Raw genomic sequence first — 21,622 nt, 5'->3', positions numbered from 1 at the left:
TTTAATAAATGTTGTGTGATTTTTTTTAAATTTTTTGTAAATTTTTTTTTTAATTTATGCCACCGGTGCACCCAACCCAAGCCCAACCCACGCCCCGCCATACCCCGCGGACACGTAACCAGGCGGTGGGGGGGCTCCCTTTACACGTGTCACCAAATGCCCAACCCAAGCCCCAACCCAAGCCCCACCATACCACACGGTCTTAACTTTAAGTAGACTTACCATTTAAACCATATACTTTATTTATTTTTTTTTTAAGAGTAGAATGTCATTTTTGTCCCTGAGGTTTAGTCGGTTTGGCGGCTTTCGCCCAAAGGTTTGTTTTTCCGCATATGGATTCAAAAGGTTTGAAATCTTGTCATTTTCATCCGGCTCGTTAACTCCATCCATTTTGCTCCGTTAAGTCAGTGATACATTTGTCTTTTTTGTTAACTTAAAGGACAATTCAGTCTTTTTCATTTTATGTACAAGTATTCAAAATGCCCTTACTAAATAAAAAAACAAAAATAATATAGGTAAAAAGACGAAATTACCCTTGACTTCACGGAGGAAATTGGATGGAGTTAACTAGCCGGATGAAAATGGCAAGATTCCAAACCTTTTGGATCCAGATACAGAAAAAAAATCGCAGAACTAGCCAAGCCTCATAGAAGAAAATGACATGTTGCTCTTTTTTTAAGTAGACCAACCAGAATTTGCCACACGACCAACTCATAACTTTTTTTTGTATTTCTTTTATAATTTATAATTATGATGTTTTATAAAGTTCCAAATGTCCCATTGAAACATGCTTATTTATATCTATGTTTTTAATAGATAATGTATTTATGGTTATTATTCTGTTCAATATTATGTTTGTAAATATCCCTAAAGTTACGGGATTGTATTTTCTATATAATGGAAACTCATTCATGCGTAGTGGTTTGATGAATACTGTCCCCACCCTAGGGCGTTTTCTGTAAAAGTGGGCGTTTTTGCAAAAGTGGCCTAGTGAAATAATGCCCAATAACGCCTCATCCAATCATTACACAATTATTTATTTTTTTTAAATTAAAAACTTAAAATACTTCATTAATTTAAAAAAAATTTACAATACTAAAAAATTACATTGCAAAATTTTAAGTTTTATAAAAAATCACAACACTTTCACTCAACTTTTGCACTTAAAAAATATACAAATTACTGCTTATTTTGAAAATCAAGATAAGAGAAGGTTGGCTAGACTAGATCTTTCACGCTCGTACACTTGTAAAATATCATTAGAGAAAAGTTGTGACGTGATGATCTCTTTAGAAAGAAGACCGTACCCTTATAATTGTTTTATAGGGTAGTTAATATTCACATACCCCGCCCCTCTATCTCTCTCTCTATATATATACATAGATATATAGTGAGAGATAGAGTGAAAAAGAGTGTGAAAATAAAATATAGGGATGTGGGAATAATGAGAGCCTTTTATAGAGAACCTTTTGTGAGTGAAGAACAACTCATGGTGGAAGGCCAGGAACAATTAGTGACAATATTATCATTGACGAATAAACATCTGAGCAGTACGACCACTATGGTGTAGGAAACTAAACAATTCATAACTCACGAGAGAATATAGAGCTCATGAGGGTAGCTTAAAGCTTACCTACAAGAATGTTCCACGAACATATCTAAGACAATAAAGGCCAAACGCATGGGTGAGTAGCCGCAATTCTCGACAAGTATATGAAAACGGGCCAAGATCATTCATGAGGAGGTCAATGGAGAGACGAGATATGACATGAGAAAAGAGGAGTGCAGTGTATGTCGTGAGAATAATATCATCAGCGTATAAGGAAAGACATATAGTGGACGGACCACAAGGATACATAAAGAGGGGTGTTATTTGATGCTAAAGAAGTTTAAAGATGCAATATAGCCATCAAACCGCTATACCTTTCATAAGGTCATGCTTAAGGTGATAAAGAGACTTTTTTAAGGTGACAAATATGATTGGGTATGTAAAGCACTTTAGTCAATCCGTCTTGGTCTTTTAGAGTTTTCGTCCAATCAAAACCATCAAGTGTGTGTATATGCATATATATGAACCATGTTTGCTCTAATACTAGTACTACTATGGATATATAGAGTTGATACAATCTATATCACCCCATGCATTAGATTCAAATCATAATACACCTTTCAAGTAAAACCCAAATGGATCTGTTTGATGAATTCAAAACGATAGCATCAAACGGTAGGGTGTTTTAGAACTTTCTTTTAAAACCATTGATGTAGGGTTGCAAGATGATTGCTATCAGTGTCCACAAACAAACTAACATTAAATGTGTTTCTAGTCAACACAAACCCCATATTGGGAACACCTTGATGAACCTAGTGAAAAATCGATGACAACCTTAATTCTTCCAAGGAGATGGGAAAAGAGAGATTATTGTTTTCGGTAAAGAAATCTTCAATGATTATGAATGTAGCCAACGGTTCTGTTGATAATAGGAAATCCTAACAATTGTCCAAAAAGTATGAAATCTTGCAGAAATTAGCTAGTATTTATAAGTATAGAATCATTTATAGACAGATCAATTCAACAATTGAAAAGTTAAAATAATTTTAAGTCTTATGAAACTATAGGGATGAAATTTGGAGATTTTTGGTATCCCACATAGGAGGTGAAACCTATTGCAAGGGTTTATAAGTAGAAGGTGCAACGCTTTCGCGTGCATTGTGACCTAGACTGAAGGCAATGGGCGTTAATTATGTGGCAGTTTTGATAGAGCACTTGGGATCACCGCATTGTGACGGTTCGCAGATAACACACTACAAAAGATGCAATGGGTTGTTGCATGGCATCATTTACACACCAAAATGGGTGTCTCGTGGCTTATAATACATACCCGCCCCTTTTTTTGCGTCAAAAATCAATACAGAAACCTCTACCCTTTTATACCAGAATTACATGCAACTATAGCAACATGTTTGGTGTAACCCAAAATTCTTGTAGCACTCACTAGTTTCGTCCAGGTTGTCTTCTCTTCATGCAGAGCTGATAGGGGGGGGGGGGGGACCAGCTATGAAGTAACAGGTGGTAGAGCTTACGGATTAGCAACTGGAAACAACAGTCCTAGCATGTCGCAGCTGTTTGTGGGTGATGAAAGACCTGTTTAACAGACTCTACCCAACCAGTTGTGTCTAAGTTACCAACTACTTTAAGAGGTGGAAAATTTGATCTAAAAGTTTTCCTGTGCTGTGTTCTCCTACTTAGTTCTCATGTGCTACTTTTATAATCCAAGTCTTGTTTATTTATATGCAATGAATTCCCTTGTGAATCTTTGAGCCCATTCTTGTATTCGAATAGAGATGTGGGCAACAAAGAAGACTTGGGGAATTGGCTCGTTCAAACCACGCCACTTTTTCCTCAAGATTATGTGTTTCCTTTTATTGGACAGCTATTTTGAAACCCATATAGCGGTCGTAGCATTGATTTTAGCGGTTTTTCTTATTTCAACCCAAAAGTAAGGTAAAGCCCACATTATTTAACTTTTTGTTTATAAATAAACCCAAAAGTAAAGGCCCAAACCCAAAACTAAACCTAAATCGAGACCAAAAGACTTTATTCGTTGGTTCTTCATCAGTTCATCATTCAACAAATTAAACCTAAATCTCTAAATTGCTAGACTTCCCCGGTTAATGTTTTGGATTTTGATATTGCTACTAATATTTTGCATGATAATATGATATTACTATAAATTTTGATATTATTATTAATATTTTTCAATATATATATATTTATATACATATAAATACATAAAATATGCATGATATAAAAATTACCGCTATACCACCGCTATGCGCTATAATCTATATATCATATAATGGACCTTGACCGCTATTTGATTTTGGACCGCTATAACTGCATAGTTTGTGGCGTGCTTAACGAGATGATTCCCATTACACTCATACCCCCATCCATGCTAGCCGTTGCTTGCCATTGATTTCAAGTCTCAAAAAGCACCTGTGCGACACTTGGATCTCAAAGTTGAACACTTCAAGGTGCAACGATATGAATTCCTTTGGACTTGTGTAGAAGCTTCTGGATTCTCGAGTTAACATGTCCGAGAGTCATGACAATAAGAACTTATGTGCTCTTATGAAACTAGGCCTTTTTCGGAATAGTTTCAGCCCGCATCCAGAATTGGCCTCGGGTTTGATTAATTTTTTGAATTGTTTTCTTGCATATAACATAACAATCAAGAAAACATTCCCACATTTGTAATTTATACTTAGTTTCTATAAACATAGTAACAAGTTTCCTTTATTAGCTATATTCAGAACAATCATGGCTAATTGCAAAATTGAGTAAAAAAATTTAGTATAGTGTACTTACACGACAACCATAAACACTAACAACCCGACCACACGAATCCTGAGCAGCTACTGGTAAATTTAGCAGTATGCAAAAACAACTAACCTCAGACAAGATCATCAAGCAGGAATCTGTTGAGGAACCTGGTCAGCTGAATTGGACTTCTTCTCGGGCTCGGATAATTGGAATTGTGGTTTTGAGGGGAAGATGAAAATGGTAGATGCAGCAGTTGTCGGTTGGAATCCCGCTGAATATCGCACCGAGGTTATTGTGACCCTCGGAAGCTGCAAAGAACCTGAACTTAGTGGCACGAGTTTATAACTTAGAATATACTCTGATAATGGTAGAACAAATGTCGTGTCGTTGTGGGGTCCAGACAAAACGAAACTTTGTGAATCTGATAGCGAGAACTTAACCTCTTGTAACAATTTCGTTTGATTGCGAATTCGGGCAAAGTATGTGAACGGTTCACCAAGAACTCCATGGGGAGGACACTCCAAAGTAATGATTAATGGCGGAAACTCTAGGTTCACATCAGGTAAACTTTGTTTTGTAACAACCTCTTTTGATGATTCATGATCCCGTCTCCATCTTAAACACACACTTCCCAGGTGAAGTTTCGAAACATTTAACTCAGGTTTCACGGTAAAAACTTTTTTAAACTCTTCCCCTGGGACAAGAAGAGTTGGATCATTGTCAATTCCTGACTGAATCATGCATGTGGTTTTACTTTTGTTTATTGAAGTAACGTCATCTTCAGAGATAGACATGGAGAGTAATCTCAACGGAACCTCGGTGCAGTTTGTGGCGTTAACGACAAGTATGCTTGTTTCGTTGACTGGAAGTGATGCTGTTTGACCAGATTCAGGGGAACGCTTAAGTCTTGAGAGCAACAATGGATCACGCCGGAAGGGTAGCATAAGACGGTGGCTGATGACAACAGGGGTTTTTCCTTCGATTTGCAGGCTCTTATGGATATGAACTTTCGGAGCGCCACTGCTTGGAGAATATCCGAGAGACACGTACAACATGATCGGTTTAGGATGGTGCCATTGGATCTCTAAATTGCATGACCATGAATCACCCACATTCAGAAACGGAACAGAAACCAATCCAAATGACTGTTGAATTTTCCGGATATTGTCATTATTATCTTGGGTGGGCCCACATGATACACCAAGAAGCTCGACGTGAAGATTGTCAGAAGACGAAGAATGTTCAGCCTCTCGTGGACTGAGCAAACCAACACCTCGGGTATCAACCAGATTGATTTTTAATTCACCCGACTCAACTGAATGGCCCTTGGAGGTGAGAGTCACTGGTAACAAGAAGTTTTCTCCAACTAAAGCGGGGCCCGCTGCCCCTAATTTAAGGTCAACTTGGGGATCTGGTTCCTCAACTTGGGTAACCTTCATACCCGAGAATGCAATAGCGGGATCTTTAGTTGGGGATGCTTCAAAACGCTCCTCAAATTTCCACAGAGGCAAATCATTCATATTGGCGGGACTTTCAGCCCCACAACAGATGCTGAAGTGGGGCCCAATTCGAGCAATTACATATGTGCATTCCAGTTTTCCACTATTTACTGCAACATTAGATACAATGTCAGTTAACAAAATACAACAAATAACAAAAGTGAAACATCGTAATAAAATAATGAGTAATTTACAAGGATGGTCCCTGTGGTTTACCAAAACTTTGGATTTGGTCTCTATTTGTTCAAAAGTACACGGATGGTCCCGGTGGTTTGCACTTTGTAAAACAATTAGTCCCCAACCAACAAATCTAAAGGTTTCAGTAGGTCCAAGTTAAGGGCTAAATGCGTTACAAAATGCAAACTACAAGGACCGTCCATGTACTTTTGGCAAACTTGGGGAATAAATGCGTTACAAAGTACAAACCACAAGGACTATCCGTGTACTTTTCGAAAGCTAGGGACGAAATCCAAAATTTTGGTAAACCACAAGGGCCATGCGTGTACTTTACTCAAAATAATATAATAATGATTAACGACAAATTTTACAAGAGGCATGTTGCGCGTCAAAACAGGTTTGGGAGGAACCAGTTTATTTTTAATACAGATCGACATGAACCAAGTTTTGCGGGTTTAACCCGCAAACACTGTTTATTTATTTAAAAATATATATAAATATATCAACACTTTAAATACGATCACAAAACAATATTATTACTACACTACTAATCTGAATCTTGGAATAATACGAATTATGAGGTTGTAAGCATTAAAATAGACTTTAAACGACTTTCAACCCGTTCACGTTCCCCTTGTTGACCCAGTTTATAAGTAACCTGGTGAAGTGAAGTGCCTGTTTTACATGTCTTACCTGACTTGATATCATACGTTAACCGTAGCCACTTATTTGTAGAGAGTTGAATTACAGGAACAGTCTCGACTCTGCGATCAGGATGGATATTAGAGAGTGATGATGACTCACGCCTTTGAGCATTTACAATTATAAAATTGCACTCAGTCTGATTAAACTGGATCTCTAACTGATCTATTTCAACTGGAGACGGAAGTTGTGATAAAAGTGACAACGTAATTAAAGTAGGCGCGTGAGGCTTAACAATCTGTTCATGAAAAGCTACTGACGTAAGAAGCGCCACTCTGAGAGGACTCACGAGATCAATTTCAAGATGAAGTGGGTGATCACCGTTTACTTTCATACCACCCATGATTTCTTCTTCGTTACATATTTCTTCTCGAACAATAGCAAATACTTCCTTGTGTATATTTTCTACTTGTTTTAGACTCGGTGAACCACCGGGCCCACAGTCCTTCAACTCTTGAAGGCCGGAAATTGATGAGATTGGCAACGCAGCCATTTCAAGTGAATATGAGATAAAATCTTGAGCTGAACCGAGTTTCCGTGAGCACTCACGGAGATAACCGAGTACCTCCCATAATAAAGTGACCCAACCCTCCTGCCTGTAGAGACTTGTGAGTTTATCAAAATGGAGTTTTGAATTAGTATAATCACTTGTAAGGAAATACTCCTTTGCCATTAAAAGCATGCAAAAAGAAGCCGTCCTTTGAGATTTTGAGTTATTGTATGCTTCATATGCGTTTTTTAGCAAAGCAATGATTTCAGTGGAGTCCCCCAACTTCTTCCTTTCAGCAGTAAGAGCAAAGAGGACGTAATCATCATCTGTGATTCTGGAAGAGCATCAAAGAATAATACATGTCATTTAACCATTTTAACGAAAAAATAATAAAGAAATGAAACAACAAAAAAAGTTTGTTACATACAGTTGCATTACAGATGTCTCCCCAAGGTCTAGTAATCGAGCAAACTGACCCACATAAAGAGAAGGCACGATAGAATCACAACTCTCATCAGTCTCGGTGGGCGCCGTGGAAACCGCACTTTCTACACACTTCTTCTTCTCCTTTAAGAATTGAGCAGCAAGCTGTGTCATGGAAACATGTAATAGATTATGTTGATGTCTGAGTGGGATGATACAGCCATTTTGATAAAATAATATGAGCAAAATGTCAAGCTAAATCAATCATACAAATATAGACTAGTAATAAAAAATGCTCACTCTTTATAATATGATACTTATGAAACACTTTGTATTTGTAAAAATGGGTTAATTGATTGAAGCTGAATGTGACTTCAGCCCTTCACCAATGTACATTTCAGTTTGCAACAGATATGGAAGCTAGGTACGTGATGACGCTAGTTCCAAAAACTATATAATAGTAAGTGATCATTTTTTGGATAGTTGATGATACATAGGTGGAGCTAAAAGACAGTTAGCTTTCCTATCAACTAAATAAAGAATTTATTAACAGATTAACTTGCTAATTCCTGTATCCATAATGGATAATTATGGCCTACAAATTAAATATTACAAATCTGTGAAGGAACACCACAGGACAGATTAAAAGTGTGTGCGCACACACACACACACACACATATAGGGTAGGTATCCTAAAAGAAACACATGCTAATTGAAAACGGTGAGAACAATTCTGGACCACGCATTTTCTGTAAGCCAATTTTTTTTGGGATATATAAAATATGTGTATTTTGTCAAATTTTTATTTATACACATGTGTATATTGTCAATTTTTAAATTATACATGTGTATATATTAAAACATATATGTACAATACTTATTTTTCAACTTTAAACACGTATTTACACATATGTACACCAGAAAAAAACATGTTTAGAACCATAATCTTCCTTTATATACATATATGTACAATCATTTATACACATCAGTACATATATGTACATTATCAAACATAGATGTACAATACTTACGTTTTAATTTTAAACATGTATATACATATATCTATAGTTAAAGATTGACAATATACATGTGCGTATATATCTATACACGTGTGTATACATCAAAAAAAACTGACAGAAAAAGCTGCGATATTTCCAAAAAAAAATGCATTTTTTTGCATTTTTGCGTAGGAAAAATGTGTGGTCTAGAATTATTCTCAAGGTTCTCGATTACCCTAGTGATTCTCACATTATCCTAACCCTATATATTGGTTAAAGCAACTTGCCTGATAATAGTATGCTGGACGAAATTCCCAATCAGACGAGGTTCTATCTGCAACAGTTAACGCGGGAGAGGAAATGGTAGCACTGGTAGTTTCAAGCAACTCAGCAAATACTAAGAACTGCCTGCTCAGCCATTCCCAATGAAGAAAATTCACTTGTGTAGGGCCTGTTAGGTTCTTATAAGAAGCATTATGCTGCCGAAACCATTTAATTGCTTCTAGAACCTTTCCACCATGTAAAAGTAATGTTGATATCTTGAAGTGGAATTGCTCTGCAACCATCTTGATCTCAACCAACCGTTGGATCGCTGGCAATCTCGTAGATGTCCCAATCATCTGTAGTTCAAGTTGGATTGTTAGTACAACTGTACCTTGTTACTCAGGAATATTTGCATGTTCACTTTAACTGATTATTGCCACTTGAAAGCGCAATAATCAGTTTGGATTGTTTGGCTAAAAGTGATTTATAACTTTAAATATTATGAAAGCAATTAGACTTGGATAACATGACAATAAGTCGCTATAAAAAGCTATCCTAAGCTTTACAAAACTGATTTATCTGATTTTGATTCAAATTTCGTGATAATCACTTTCAAAACACAACTTGCATCCAAACACCCCCTTATTCAATCTTTTTGGAAAGCGAACCTCTCGCAGTGCATGGTAGCCATCCTCGTACATCCTTAAAGCTTCCGCCCAGTCTCTCCTGAACTCTGCATATATAGCTACCTACAAGTTGAATTCAGATAAGATAGCAACTAATTAAAACATTTCTCCTCCAGATAATAGAAGCTATTATCATAAAGAACAAACTTTCCAGCTATTTTCTTACTTTAAAGCAATAACGGACATTGAACTCTATGGAGCCATAGCTCTTCTTTTCAAGCCGTGTTTTAACCTTTCTTCCTTCATCCCTGTAAAAGGTAACAGCGAGCTCCCCAAATATGTTTCCTAGCCTACATTTGGAATTAGTAAAAAGTAAAGACAACAATTTGTGACGAGTAACCATGAGTCATGACATTCAAAAAGAAAGAACTGCTTGCCTGTTCAAAGATAGGTTCAATTCAGATGCATCATCTGGAATAAAAGTAACAACGTATTTCGCATCTACTTCAGCACGCTTGCGAAGAGCAACCATGCGTTCTTCGGTTATAGATTCTGCACCAAAAACCTTATCTAACCAACGATCGTACAACACAGAGATAGCCATGCTCGAGTAATGTAAGCACAGATGGATACATACGCACACATATTATGTGTCATTGCGTACATATATTCATATTCGCATACACATTCTTGTGTATGCAATGCCATGATTTCAAGTACTGTATGTGAAGGAAAAAATAACAACTTAGTGGTAAAATACCTACGTAATCACATTCGTCTAAACCAAAAGATCTTGTAGTTGAAGCCAGTAAAATAACAGCATTCGCTAAAGTTGTACTACGTGAGTGCCTAAGCGCCGCCCTAAGCTATATTTACTTTTACCTTTAACTCCTAAACATTAACATACAATACAAAACAACTAAAATGTAACATGAAGCTCCAAATAAATCAAGCATCATACACAGGTAAAGCCACATTTACCTTTCGAATTAAACCTCACAACCACCACCACTACCAGCTTGATATTCCTCCCTCTGATCACTGCTCTGTCACGCAAAAAAAAAAAACATATAAACATAATAACACATACACATATCAATCCATAGCTAATTCACAATTTCATATATCAAACCTACTAGTTTTAAAAAGCAACATAAACATCATTTCAAATCATCACAACATAAAATTTCAACAAAATCACAACAAATAAACATCATACTTGAGGTTTTCGAGATCGGTGCAGACCTGCTGCCACTGAACAGGATCACCGGACAGCTGATCGACATCAAAGAGAGCAGCAACAACGGCCGGAACCCTAGTTCGATGCTTCAAGAGCCAATCGCGTTTAATGATGCCGGTAGAAGTGTAAGCAGACGGCAATTGATCCTCCTTATCCTTAGGGGTTCGGTCTATGACGGAGATCTTAGAGAAATCCGGCAATGCGAGTGTGTTGATCGGCGGTTGTTCGGAATGGAGGTGAGTTGAGATCGTAGCGTGGAGGTCTTGGTGACCGATGATGCATGCTAGTGTCACCGGTGGTGTACGGAGTTCTTCTGGATAATGTTCCATGGTTGGGAGAGTTGTTAGGGTTAGGGTTTTGATGGTTGTGGTGGTGGACCGGTGGTTTATCGGCGATGTTCAGGGAGCCGATCTGAGTTGGGATTGGTTGAGATGTGTTTTCTTATGGTGTGGATGGAACACTAGACTCAATGAGTTGACTCGGTTTACACACTTTATTATAGTTTTTAGTTTTTTTTTTCTTTTATTTTTTGGAAGGTGTGAATTATTTGTGAATGTCGGGAGATCTAGCATACGTTTTTTTAATCGGGTCCGTGCTAGAGAGCCCCTTCGGACAATAAATCCCCAATTTAAACCCCCTCAATGAGAAACCTCGATCACCCAGACTCGAACTTAAATACTCGTGGCCACCACTAGAGCACTAGTGATGGTTTTTAGTGTATTTACTTATTTTTTTAATTGTTTTTAGTGTATTTACTTATTTCGTATTTTTTAACGTCAAATTTGGATCAAACGGGCCACTGGACTATCATGCCACCAGCGGAAGTACCCGATCATATCCATTTTCACTAGGCAATTATGATTATATACCAATTCAGGAGGAAACCCAATAAATATGAGAGAAAACCCACTTGTAGGAATCTAACCTAGGACCTCATGGTCCCTAAGCTTTATCACACCGCGAAGATATCACTAGACTATAATGCTATAGGCATTTACTTTTTTTAACAGTGATATCTTTATAACAAGTTGCTTGCAAGTCTACACAAGGAACAAATTATGCTTTAAAAAATTCCACTTAGACCTATTTGAAATCCAAAGATAGCTAATAGAATTAATTTCGCCCACTAACCTCTCTATCTTGATTGGGTTGTTCTCGAAGATGTTCTTGTTTCTAACCCTCCAAATGCTCCAACAAATTATCAATATGATGACTTGAAAAATCTTCCTTTTTATACCTTTGATTTAGAATTTGATTGTGAGGATCCATTACATCACGTATAGGGAATAGGAAGATACGATCAGTTTTACACCAAACACTTGTATGCTACCAAATCATAATCGCCACAATTCATGATGTAAAAATGTGATGTGTTGTGTCAACACCATCACCGCATAGGCTACAATTGGAAAGGGTTGGGAGGATGTCTCTTTTGTACCAAGCTTTTTTAAGTAGGGACTCTATTTATCGATAATCTCCACCTGAACGTATTTACTTGCAATGGGGCCAAACCCATTTGTCATCGCTTTCTCCAAACTGAAACTGGTTTAACTTGTGCTCCAAATCTAAGAGTTTTGTTGTTTCCAACTCCAAGTGAGATCAACCCCATTTGTAACCTTCTTATACCTATCTCCGATGAAAAAGCTTTTGAACTTCGAAGACAAAAATAGTAGGATAAACAAACTTTAGGTGCCTGTTCTCTAACCAACAATCTGACCAACATCGTATTCTTCTATCACTTTCGACCTTTCTTTTAATCGTTTATCCAAGGGTAAAATTGGTGTAAGCATAAAGGTTTCAAGCTTTGCTATGGAACCCCATGTTCCTTCCAAGAGCTTATTGTACGTGAGCGTTGGCCAAGTTCTCAGGGTAGTGTGTAACAATCCTATAAACCATCTCCAAAGATTGTTTCCTAAGAGTGTTAGCCAAGTTTTAATGTATTTACTAGTAACCGTGTAATATTATTCGTCAAAATATTTTTGGTTTAGGTATTTTTAACTAGTGTACCTTTACCTTAAATCGTTATTACATTAAATTAAGAAGAAAAGAAAAAAGTTATTTTACAAATGGGGTGTCTCCTTTTAAAACAGGCTTCAGATAATCACACACCTTTAATCTTGTTTTGATATCCAAATATGTATACGACCCCATACGGGTCGAGCGTATACGCTTTTAGGGAGTGTTTGTTTTAATTAAGTTAGATACTTGTAAAACACAAAAAAAAAAAAAAAAAATAGAATAATGATTGTTGAATAATGGTTTGAATTCAGTTACATGTATTTGAAAAAAAAATTGTTCATTTTTTCGTATTTCTATTGATAATACTCATTTTATCACCTTTGACTTGCAATCGGAAAAGCATGGTGTGCCTTTTTTGACATTTGAAACATGGACTCCTATTTTTCTCTCTCGTCAATTCTGTCACAATTACTCTCTAGGCCTACGATACATTTGGTCATTCGGCTTAAAGTGATGTTTTTTTTCTAATGCTAGGGTAATGAGTCCTCCTTTTTGTCGTTGATTCTTATAGAAAGTTCAGCTTCTTAAGAATGGAGGATGTCGAACAAGTCACGAAGAGGCATTTCTTCAATATATTGTGTTGCTTGTAACGTAATCGTCAAACATCTCTATCCCTTTAAAAAGGTAGCAAATAAACTTAGCGCTCTTAGATTCGTTTGGCTTAACTATGTTATCTCGTTTTTAAGGTTATAACAAGAACACAAAACTAGTTGTAAGGTTGTTCCAACGATTCAACGATTCTTCTGATTGTGCTTTGAATGACTTGTCGTCATTTAACCTTTCTCGTCTCTATGCCACATTCAAATTGTCACACCCCGACCACGTGGAACAATCAAACGTGGCGGAAACGTCGGGGAGTGTTGTAACAGAATTAATTGTTTCACAACCATGGCATACAAAGTTACCTTTTATTTATCAAGAATAGAGTAACATTGTCTTAAACATGAAAACCAAGAGTACATAACATAGTTAAACTAAGTCTATCTTCATTTTATGTCTCTAAGGCACAGGTCCGCCCTAGTGTCATGATCATCGTCCTACGCAAAAGCTCCTGAAAACACATGTGAAAATAGGTACGTCAGCATAAAAATGCCTGTGAGATACATAGGTTTTGTGAAAATAGGATTCACGACTTAAGATTTAAGAACTGTTTAATGAAATTCAGTCATGAACCTTGTAAATTGTTTTGTTTTGTAAATCGTTTAAAAGCGATAAAATCAAATGATATGTATAGATAAAAGAATAATGTATGGTTAAATGAATAACCAAGTAAAATGAGTTGTATAAAATAAACTGTATTGCAAACCAAAGCCTTGTGAAAACGGGCTACTTGTGTAAAATGTATAAGTCAAAAAGGAATAATTTAAGTAATGCTATGATAGGTAATATAATACAAACACTTATATATAAAAAGTACCAGCGGCATATTTACCATGTTTGTATTATACTACTGACATCTCGTTACTTAAGTCACTCAAACCAACCAATCAATGTATAATGTCTATGTTTAAACCAATTTGTCAAAAGTCCTTGTATAAACCTTGGCAAATGTTAAAAAGTCCAAATGCAGTCGAGTAATGTGCAACAAATGTTATGTATTGTAAATAAAGTATTATCACATAACCAAATGTAGAAAATGTACAAAACAGAGTATTTTGAATATATCAAAAAGTTATGTTTTGCAAAGTAAAAGCATGTTACATTGATACATACATTTATGTGGTAAGTTAACGCATACATTCAAGCCTTGAGACAGTCGGATAACCCTAAGTCAAGGTTATCAAAAGAAATGTTTTCGGATTCAGTCATTCCTTACATCCAAACAAACCCGGGATGTCAGGAATGGGATTTGTCAAGTCCTATGGTACCACTACTTACTACCGAGCGGCGTAGCTAATGTTAATGAACGTATATAAGTCCCGCTTGTGCAAACCAAATGTTATAGCAAATGTAAACATGTTATATGAAGACAATGTACTAAGTATGCTAAGTTAACATACAAAGCAGAAAAGTCGTGTAAATCAATGTGCTAGCATGCTATCAGTCAACATACATAGCACAAATGTAAAGTAAAACAATGTACTAAGTATGCTAAGTAAACATACATAGCGAAACAATGTAATGTAAATCATGCATTAATAGTGTACTAATGAGCATAGCAAGTATATGATGTGAAAACAGGAAAGCACGAAAGTAACAAGTAGGCATATGTGTTTCACCCCAAAACAGTTTGGAAAACAGTAAAAGAGGGGTCTATGTACTCACTTGAGATTGCTTAGGAGTCCTTGTGTAACAACCAAACAATGCTAGAGATCACGGATATCAAACGGCACCTAATATAGGTAACTATGTTAATATACCGGACCTAAATCGGAGGATTGGATAGAATGAGGGTTCGTAAACCAAACGAGTATGGAAACTCATGTAATATGGTTTAACAAAGCCTACATACTAAAATGAAACCTAACCTGAGTGCTTACGACCCATTACGGCCCGTTTAGGTAGCTTATGCTACTTTAATGCGTCGTTCGCGTAAAACGCGTTCGGAACGCCTAACTAGCCCTATGATAAGTAAAATATGCCTTAACATGTCTAATATTGTTGCCAAATCAGTTTAAATATCAAAAGTTATGTTACATATGCTTAATATGAATTTTGGCGTAAAAAGGGCATTTTGGTAATTTTACCTAAGGCATATATAGTACCTATCATACAACTACTCAAATAATGTGACCATAAGGTATAACCTCGGAAGGTTATTCCCTATACAACTATGGTCACCTAATGCATTTAGTAGGATCCTAAAGATCGACCAAATGGGTCGGGTTCGAAAGTATAAGCGATTGTTTAGATCGCTTACCTTACGACCCTATATAAGCACTAAACTAAAAGTGACGAGCTAAGCATGTTAAAACATGCTTAACTAAGTTTAGAAAACAGGTTTGGTATCAAAACAAACAGTTTTGATACCTATGGTTAGTTTGATTACAAAATACACAAGAACGCGCATTTTGGCCGAAACTACGACTCGGCACTGAGCCTAGATAACGTGGTAATCAGTAGGTATAGTCATTATGGACTATAACCATCGTGATCACGCTCACGTTATGAAGTTCAAACGAACTTCGCATTAACCATAAACTGGTCAATGTAGAAAGTCGAACAAAGTTCGACTTTCGGACTCAAGAAGCGATAAAAGAACGAAAGAACACTTACGAAGGGTCCCCGAAAGCTAATCGTGATCCAGGAGCTCAGGTATGAAGCAATGGCTTCAACTTAGAGATTTTAGATCAGATTTATGGGTTTTTGCAAGAATAGGGGGGGTATTTATAGGATATGCAAGACCGTTAGGACCGTTTATCGATTTACGTGCTTGAATCTCATCCGTACAAGTGTCAAGATGTTATGGTATCACAATATGACCCAACCCCAGAGATTTGCAAGAGGCATTGCCCTTTGGAGTGTTGAAAGGCTGCTAACAGCTGTGAAAACGAGTTTCTGCATATCTAGGGGGGCCTAGCGGCCTGCGTAAGGTTCAGACAGGGCTTACGCGCCCCGCCTGGGTGTCCTGATCTGCAGCCAACTTTGGAAAATGACAGTTTCAGTCCCTGTTGGTGTTTAAAGCCTTTTCCGACATGTTTAAGGCCCGTTAAACCAACTTTAAGGCCCTAAAATGATGCTTAAACATTGTGGACATGAAACATGCTCAAAAATATGCCGGATGTCGGTTCGTTTGGTCGTACGATCACGATGTTTGGCTAATTACGACGGAATGCGCATAAGCGCGAAAAACGATCTAAAATGCATAACGAATGGATTTTTCTCATGCCAAACACTAAGGCATAATATTATGATGCTTACATAAATTTTTGGATGTCCGGATGTATTCAGAACGTAAGTTATGCGCGAAAGTGCAAACTTATGCACTTTTTGACACTTTTAGTCCCTCAATGACCCAAAAGTTTATTTTAGCACACCGAACACCTCAAAGCCTATTTCTAAGCTACGTAAAGGATATTTATGGTATGTTTAACTTATAGTCATGTTCCGGAATGTCTGTTACAGTTCAAATTGGCATACTTTCGCAGTTTGTCAAATTTAGTCCCTGTAGGCAAATTAACTTGTTTTTGCCATACCAAAGCCTTCAAAACTTATTTCTAAGTTATGTATAGGTTATTTAAGGTATGTTAGGTATATGTTGATGTTCTGGAGTATTTGTCGCATTAAACTGAGTACGTTTACGCACCAGTTTGCGTATAATTCTCTAGAAAGCGATGTAGAGTTTAAAATCGAACAAAAGTCAAAACATGAAAAATGTAAAACATAACCAAACAAACATTGGGATCAAATAACATTGTTTTATTGATAACTGAACCGTTCACAATGATTTCAAGCACAAATGTTACAGTCTCCCCTACTTGCGGAAATTTCGTCCCGAAATTTATTTAGAGGAAACTCGTGGAAAAAGATGCGGATATTTTGCCTTCATTTGATCTTCGCGTTCCCAAGTAAACTCGGGTCCACGTTCCATGATTTCCATCGGTTTCTCAACAAATTTCAGTGTTTTATCAACACGAATTTCGTCAAGCGGTATGTGGAGGTTCTCATCAGCTAAACACCTCTTGAGATTGGACACGTGAAAGGTTGGATGAACATTTCCAAGTTCAGGAAGTAGCTCAAGTCTGTAGGCTACCTTACCGATTCTTTCGGCGATCTTGAATGGTCCAACGTATCTAGGTGCAAGTTTTCCTTTCTTTCCAAATCTGATCACACCTTTCCAAGGTGAGACCTTAAGTAATACACGATCACCGACTTGAAAATCCAAGGGCTTGCGTTTTAGGTCCGCGTAACTCTTTTGACGGCTTCTAGCTGTCTGAAGGTTATCACGAACTTTCTTAACCTTATCTGTTGTCTCTAAGATGAGGGCAGGTCCAGTAAGCTGAGCCTCGCCGATCTCATTCCAGCAGACTTGTGAACGGCATTTTCGACCATAGAGAGCCTCGAAAGGAGCCATGTTGATGCTGGAGTGATAACTGTTGTTGTAGGAGAATTCAATCAACGGAAGATGTGAATCCCAACTACCACCAAAATCGATCACACAAGCTCTAAGCATATCCTCCAGAGTCTGGATTGTTCTTTCAGACTGACCATCCGTTTGCGGATGATAAGCAGTGCTCAGATTAAGTTGGGTCCCCATAGCAGATTGCATGGTTCTCCAAAAATGAGAAGTGAAACAAGCATCTCTGTCAGAAATGATGTTCAAAGGAACACCATGTCGAGCTACAATTTCATCTACATAGATTTTAGCAAGTTTGTCAGCCGAAAAATCCTCACGGATTGGCAAGAAATGCGCTGACTTGGTAAGACGATCAACGACTACCCAGATGGCATCATGACCTTTCTTTGTGCGCGGAAGTTTAGTAATGAGATCCATAGTAATGTTTTCCCATTTCCAAACTGGGATCTCTGGTTGTTCCAATAAACCAGAAGGACGCTGATGTTCAGCCTTAACCTTAAGACAAGTAAGGCATTTTGATACATATAAGGCAATGTCTTTCTTCATACCAGGCCACCAATACTGACTACGAAGATCCTTATACATCTTATCTGAGCCAGGATGAACAGAATAACGAGATTTATGGGCTTCATCCATAAGCAAGGTACGAAGATCGTCTTGGCTTGGGACCCACAAACGGTCCATGAAGTAATACGATCCATTGTCCTTCAGTTCAAGAGCAGGCGTTATGTGATAAGGAAATTCCTTATCCATCAAATCTTGTGAAACACAAGTGTGTTGAGCCTGAGAAATGCGGGCTTGGATATCGGATCGAGCTTGAATATCAGATTGGACACGAACATAATGAAGCTTAGTATGTTCCTTGCGACTCAAAGCATCGGCTACGACGTTCGCCTTACCAGGATGGTAGCGAATTTCGCAGTCATAGTCGTTTAGAAGCTCCACCCAACGTCGTTGCCTCATGTTGAGTTCTTTCTGATTGAAGATATGCTGAAGACTTTTGTGGTCAGTAAAAACCACACATTTTGTTCCGTACAAATAGTGTCTCCAAATGTTAAGAGCGAAGACAACTGCACCCAACTCAAGATCATGAGTGGTGTAGTTCTTCTCATGTATCTTCAACTGCCTCGATGCGTATGCTATGACTTTGTTTCTTTGCATCAGGACGCAGACAAGACCTAATTTAGATGCATCGCAATAAACGACGAAATCATCATTGCCCTCGGGCAAAATTAGAACAGGCGCGTCGCAAAGTTTTTGTTTCAAAGTCAGAAACGCTTCCTCTTGCTTGAATCCCCAATCAAACGGCTTGTTCTTCTGAGTTAGAGCAGTTAGAGGAACTGCAATCTTTGAGAAATTTTTAATGAAGCGGCGATAATAACTCGCAAGACCAAGAAAAGAACGAACTTCAGTAGGAGTAGTAGGCGTATCCCAGTCCTTAATCGCACTGATCTTGGAGGGATCTACATGAATACCTTGTTCATTGATAATATGTCCTAGGAATTGTACTTCTTTAAGCCAAAATTCACACTTGGAGAATTTGGCGAAAAGTTGCTCTTTCTTTAGGAGTTCCAAAGTAAGACGAAGATGTTGCTCATGATCAGCTCGCGTCTTAGAATATATCAAAATGTCATCAATGAAAACGTTGATGAACTTATCCAAATAAGGCTTGCAGACCCTATTCATCAAGTCCATGAAAACAACAGGAGCATTAGTCAAACCGAATGGCATGATTGTGAACTCATAATGCCCATAACGAGTGCGGAACGCTGTCTTGGGAATATCTTCTTCATGCACACGAAGTTGATGATATCCAGGTCGCAGATCAATCTTTGAAAAATAAGAAGCGCCCTGTAACTGATCAAAGAGATCATCGATGCGAGGTAGGGGATATCGATTCTTGATGGTAAGCTTGTTAAGCTCACGATAATCGACACACATCCTAAAAGATCCATCATTCTTTTTGACAAAAAGCACGGGAGCACCCCAAGGTGAAAAGCTAGGACGGATAAAACCTTTGTCAGAGAGCTCCTGAAGCTGCTTAGACAATTCTTGCATCTCAGACGGTGCAAGACGATAGGGAGCTCTGGCAATGGGATTTGCACCAGGTACGAGATCAATACGGAACTCGACTTGGCGTGCTAGGGGTAGACCAGGTAACTCTTTAGGAAATACTTCGGAATAATCCCGTACAACAGGAATATCTTGAATAGACTTACCTGTGCCCTTATCTGCTACAACATGTGCCAAAAATGCCACATAGTTCTTTCGCGGATACTTCCGAGCTTTAAAACAAGACATGAGTTTGAGACCACCAGCAGGTTTCTCACCACGAACTTGTAGGATCTCACCTATCGAAAGCGGCATACGAATGATCTTCTCGAAACAAACTACCTCTGCATGATGCTTGGCTAACCAATCCATACCCACGATAGCGTCGAAGCTTCCAAGTTGCATAGGCGTGAGGTCAATAGGAAAAAGATGGTTGTTAAGGTTCAACTGGCAGTTGCGGAGAACAGAATCAAGAACAATGGGCTCACCACTAGCCACTTCTACTGTCAATGGTTTACCTAGTTTCGTTCTAGACACGCGAAGAAATGGCTCAAACGATAAAGACACAAAACTCTTATCGGCACCTGAACCGAAAAGAACACATGCTGGCTGATTATTAATAAAGAACGTACCGTTCACCACATTATCATCTGCTTGTGCCTCTTGTGCGTTCATGTTGAAGACTCGACCTCGAGCCTGAGCCTGATTCTGATTTGGAATCTGATTCTGATTCTGGTCGGCTAGCCTTGGGCACCGGTTTATGTAGTGGGTCAGATCCCCACAATTGTAGCATGAACCAGGAGGAAAATGAGGTCGTGCAGCTTGACCTTGTTGCTGAGCAAGAGGCTGAGCAATTTGTTGGGCTGGGTTCTGAACTGCCTGATTCTGGTTAGCAGGAATGCGGCAGGTGGCAGCAAGATGACCATTTCTTCCACAGTTGGTGCATTGACGACACTGAAGATGTGGTGGGTGATGGCCGTTACACCTGTTGCACAAAGGTGCATTGCCAAGATAAGGCTTCTTGGCTAGTGGTTGCGCAGGCTGATTTGGTGCAGCTTGAGCCTGTGTAGTAACGGCATAGTTTTGGGAAGCCTTTCGCTTCCTAGACCCCCTTGGAGAACCAGAATCCTTTCCCTTCTTGTTTTGACCTTTCTTGCTATCTTCTCTGTCAGACGCCTGCTTCTTACCCTTGTCACCCTTTTTGTGCAGCTTTCCCTTTCGAACCTGCGACTCAGTCAATGTCGCTGCTAACTCGATCGCCTGACGGAGTGTGGTAGGGTTACTACCAGTAACGATGTCTTGTACCGAGTCAGGTAGGCCGCCGGTGTACCTTTCGATAGCCTTGTCGAGTGGGGCAACCATTGTTGGGCAAAGCAGACTCAACTCCTCAAACCTATCAGTATATGCCCGGTGCTCGCCACTGTATTGTTTTAAGTCATCAAACTCTTTCTCCAAAGCTCGCTGTTCATGACGAGGACAGAACTCCCTCATCATAAGGGCCCTAAGTTCAGCCCATGTCTGTGCTAGAGCAACTTCTGCACCATGGTCTCTCATTACCCCGTTCCACCACGTAAGAGCCCTTTTCTGAAACACACTTGAGGAAAACTCGACCTTGCGATTGTCAGGATACTGCACGTGACGGAAAGTATTCTCAATGCTCTCGAACCATTGAAGAAGCCTAGTTGCTCCCTCAGAACCACTAAACTTGAGTGGTTTAGCCGAGTTAAAATTCTCGAAATTGCATGGAGCATTGTTGTTTTTGTTGGCTTGGTTCCATTGAGCAAAGAGGTT

The 21,622-nt window shown here is 38.4% G+C and overlaps 1 protein-coding gene across 1 annotated transcript; it reads right to left on the bottom strand.

The window, feature by feature from the left end:
• Positions 1–4,232: 4,232 nt before the first annotated feature.
• On the bottom strand, positions 4,233–11,208 carry LOC110878678 (trafficking protein particle complex subunit 11). The gene is made up of 9 exons (XM_022127033.2): positions 10,723–11,208; positions 10,485–10,549; positions 9,941–10,055; positions 9,730–9,853; positions 9,546–9,626; positions 8,901–9,233; positions 7,620–7,780; positions 6,694–7,526; positions 4,233–5,933 (listed from the first exon to the last, which is right to left on the bottom strand). The coding sequence occupies exons 1-9, from the start codon at positions 11,070–11,072 to the stop codon at positions 4,468–4,470; spliced, it is 3,528 nt and encodes a 1,175-aa protein (XP_021982725.1). The 5' UTR covers positions 11,073–11,208; the 3' UTR covers positions 4,233–4,467.
• Between the last annotated feature and the right edge of the window lie 10,414 nt (positions 11,209–21,622).

This window comes from Helianthus annuus, chromosome 9 (assembly GCF_002127325.2).
Source record: "Helianthus annuus cultivar XRQ/B chromosome 9, HanXRQr2.0-SUNRISE, whole genome shotgun sequence".
NCBI lineage: Eukaryota > Viridiplantae > Streptophyta > Magnoliopsida > Asterales > Asteraceae > Helianthus > Helianthus annuus.
Note: the sequence above shows the minus strand (reverse complement) of the source record. Positions and strands in the feature narration are given on the sequence as shown.

Excerpts from the sequence above, each read along its gene's own strand:
- LOC110878678 (XM_022127033.2), bottom strand. The coding sequence starts at position 11,072 with ATGGAACATTATCCAGAAGAACTCCGTACACCACCGGTGACACTAGCA. Across the intron at positions 9,627-9,729 it reads ATGTCCGTTATTGCTTTAAA|GTAGCTATATATGCAGAGTT; the intron begins GTAAGAAAATAG and ends TTCAACTTGTAG. Across the intron at positions 7,527-7,619 it reads GAGACATCTGTAATGCAACT|AATCACAGATGATGATTACG; the intron begins GTATGTAACAAA and ends ATGCTCTTCCAG.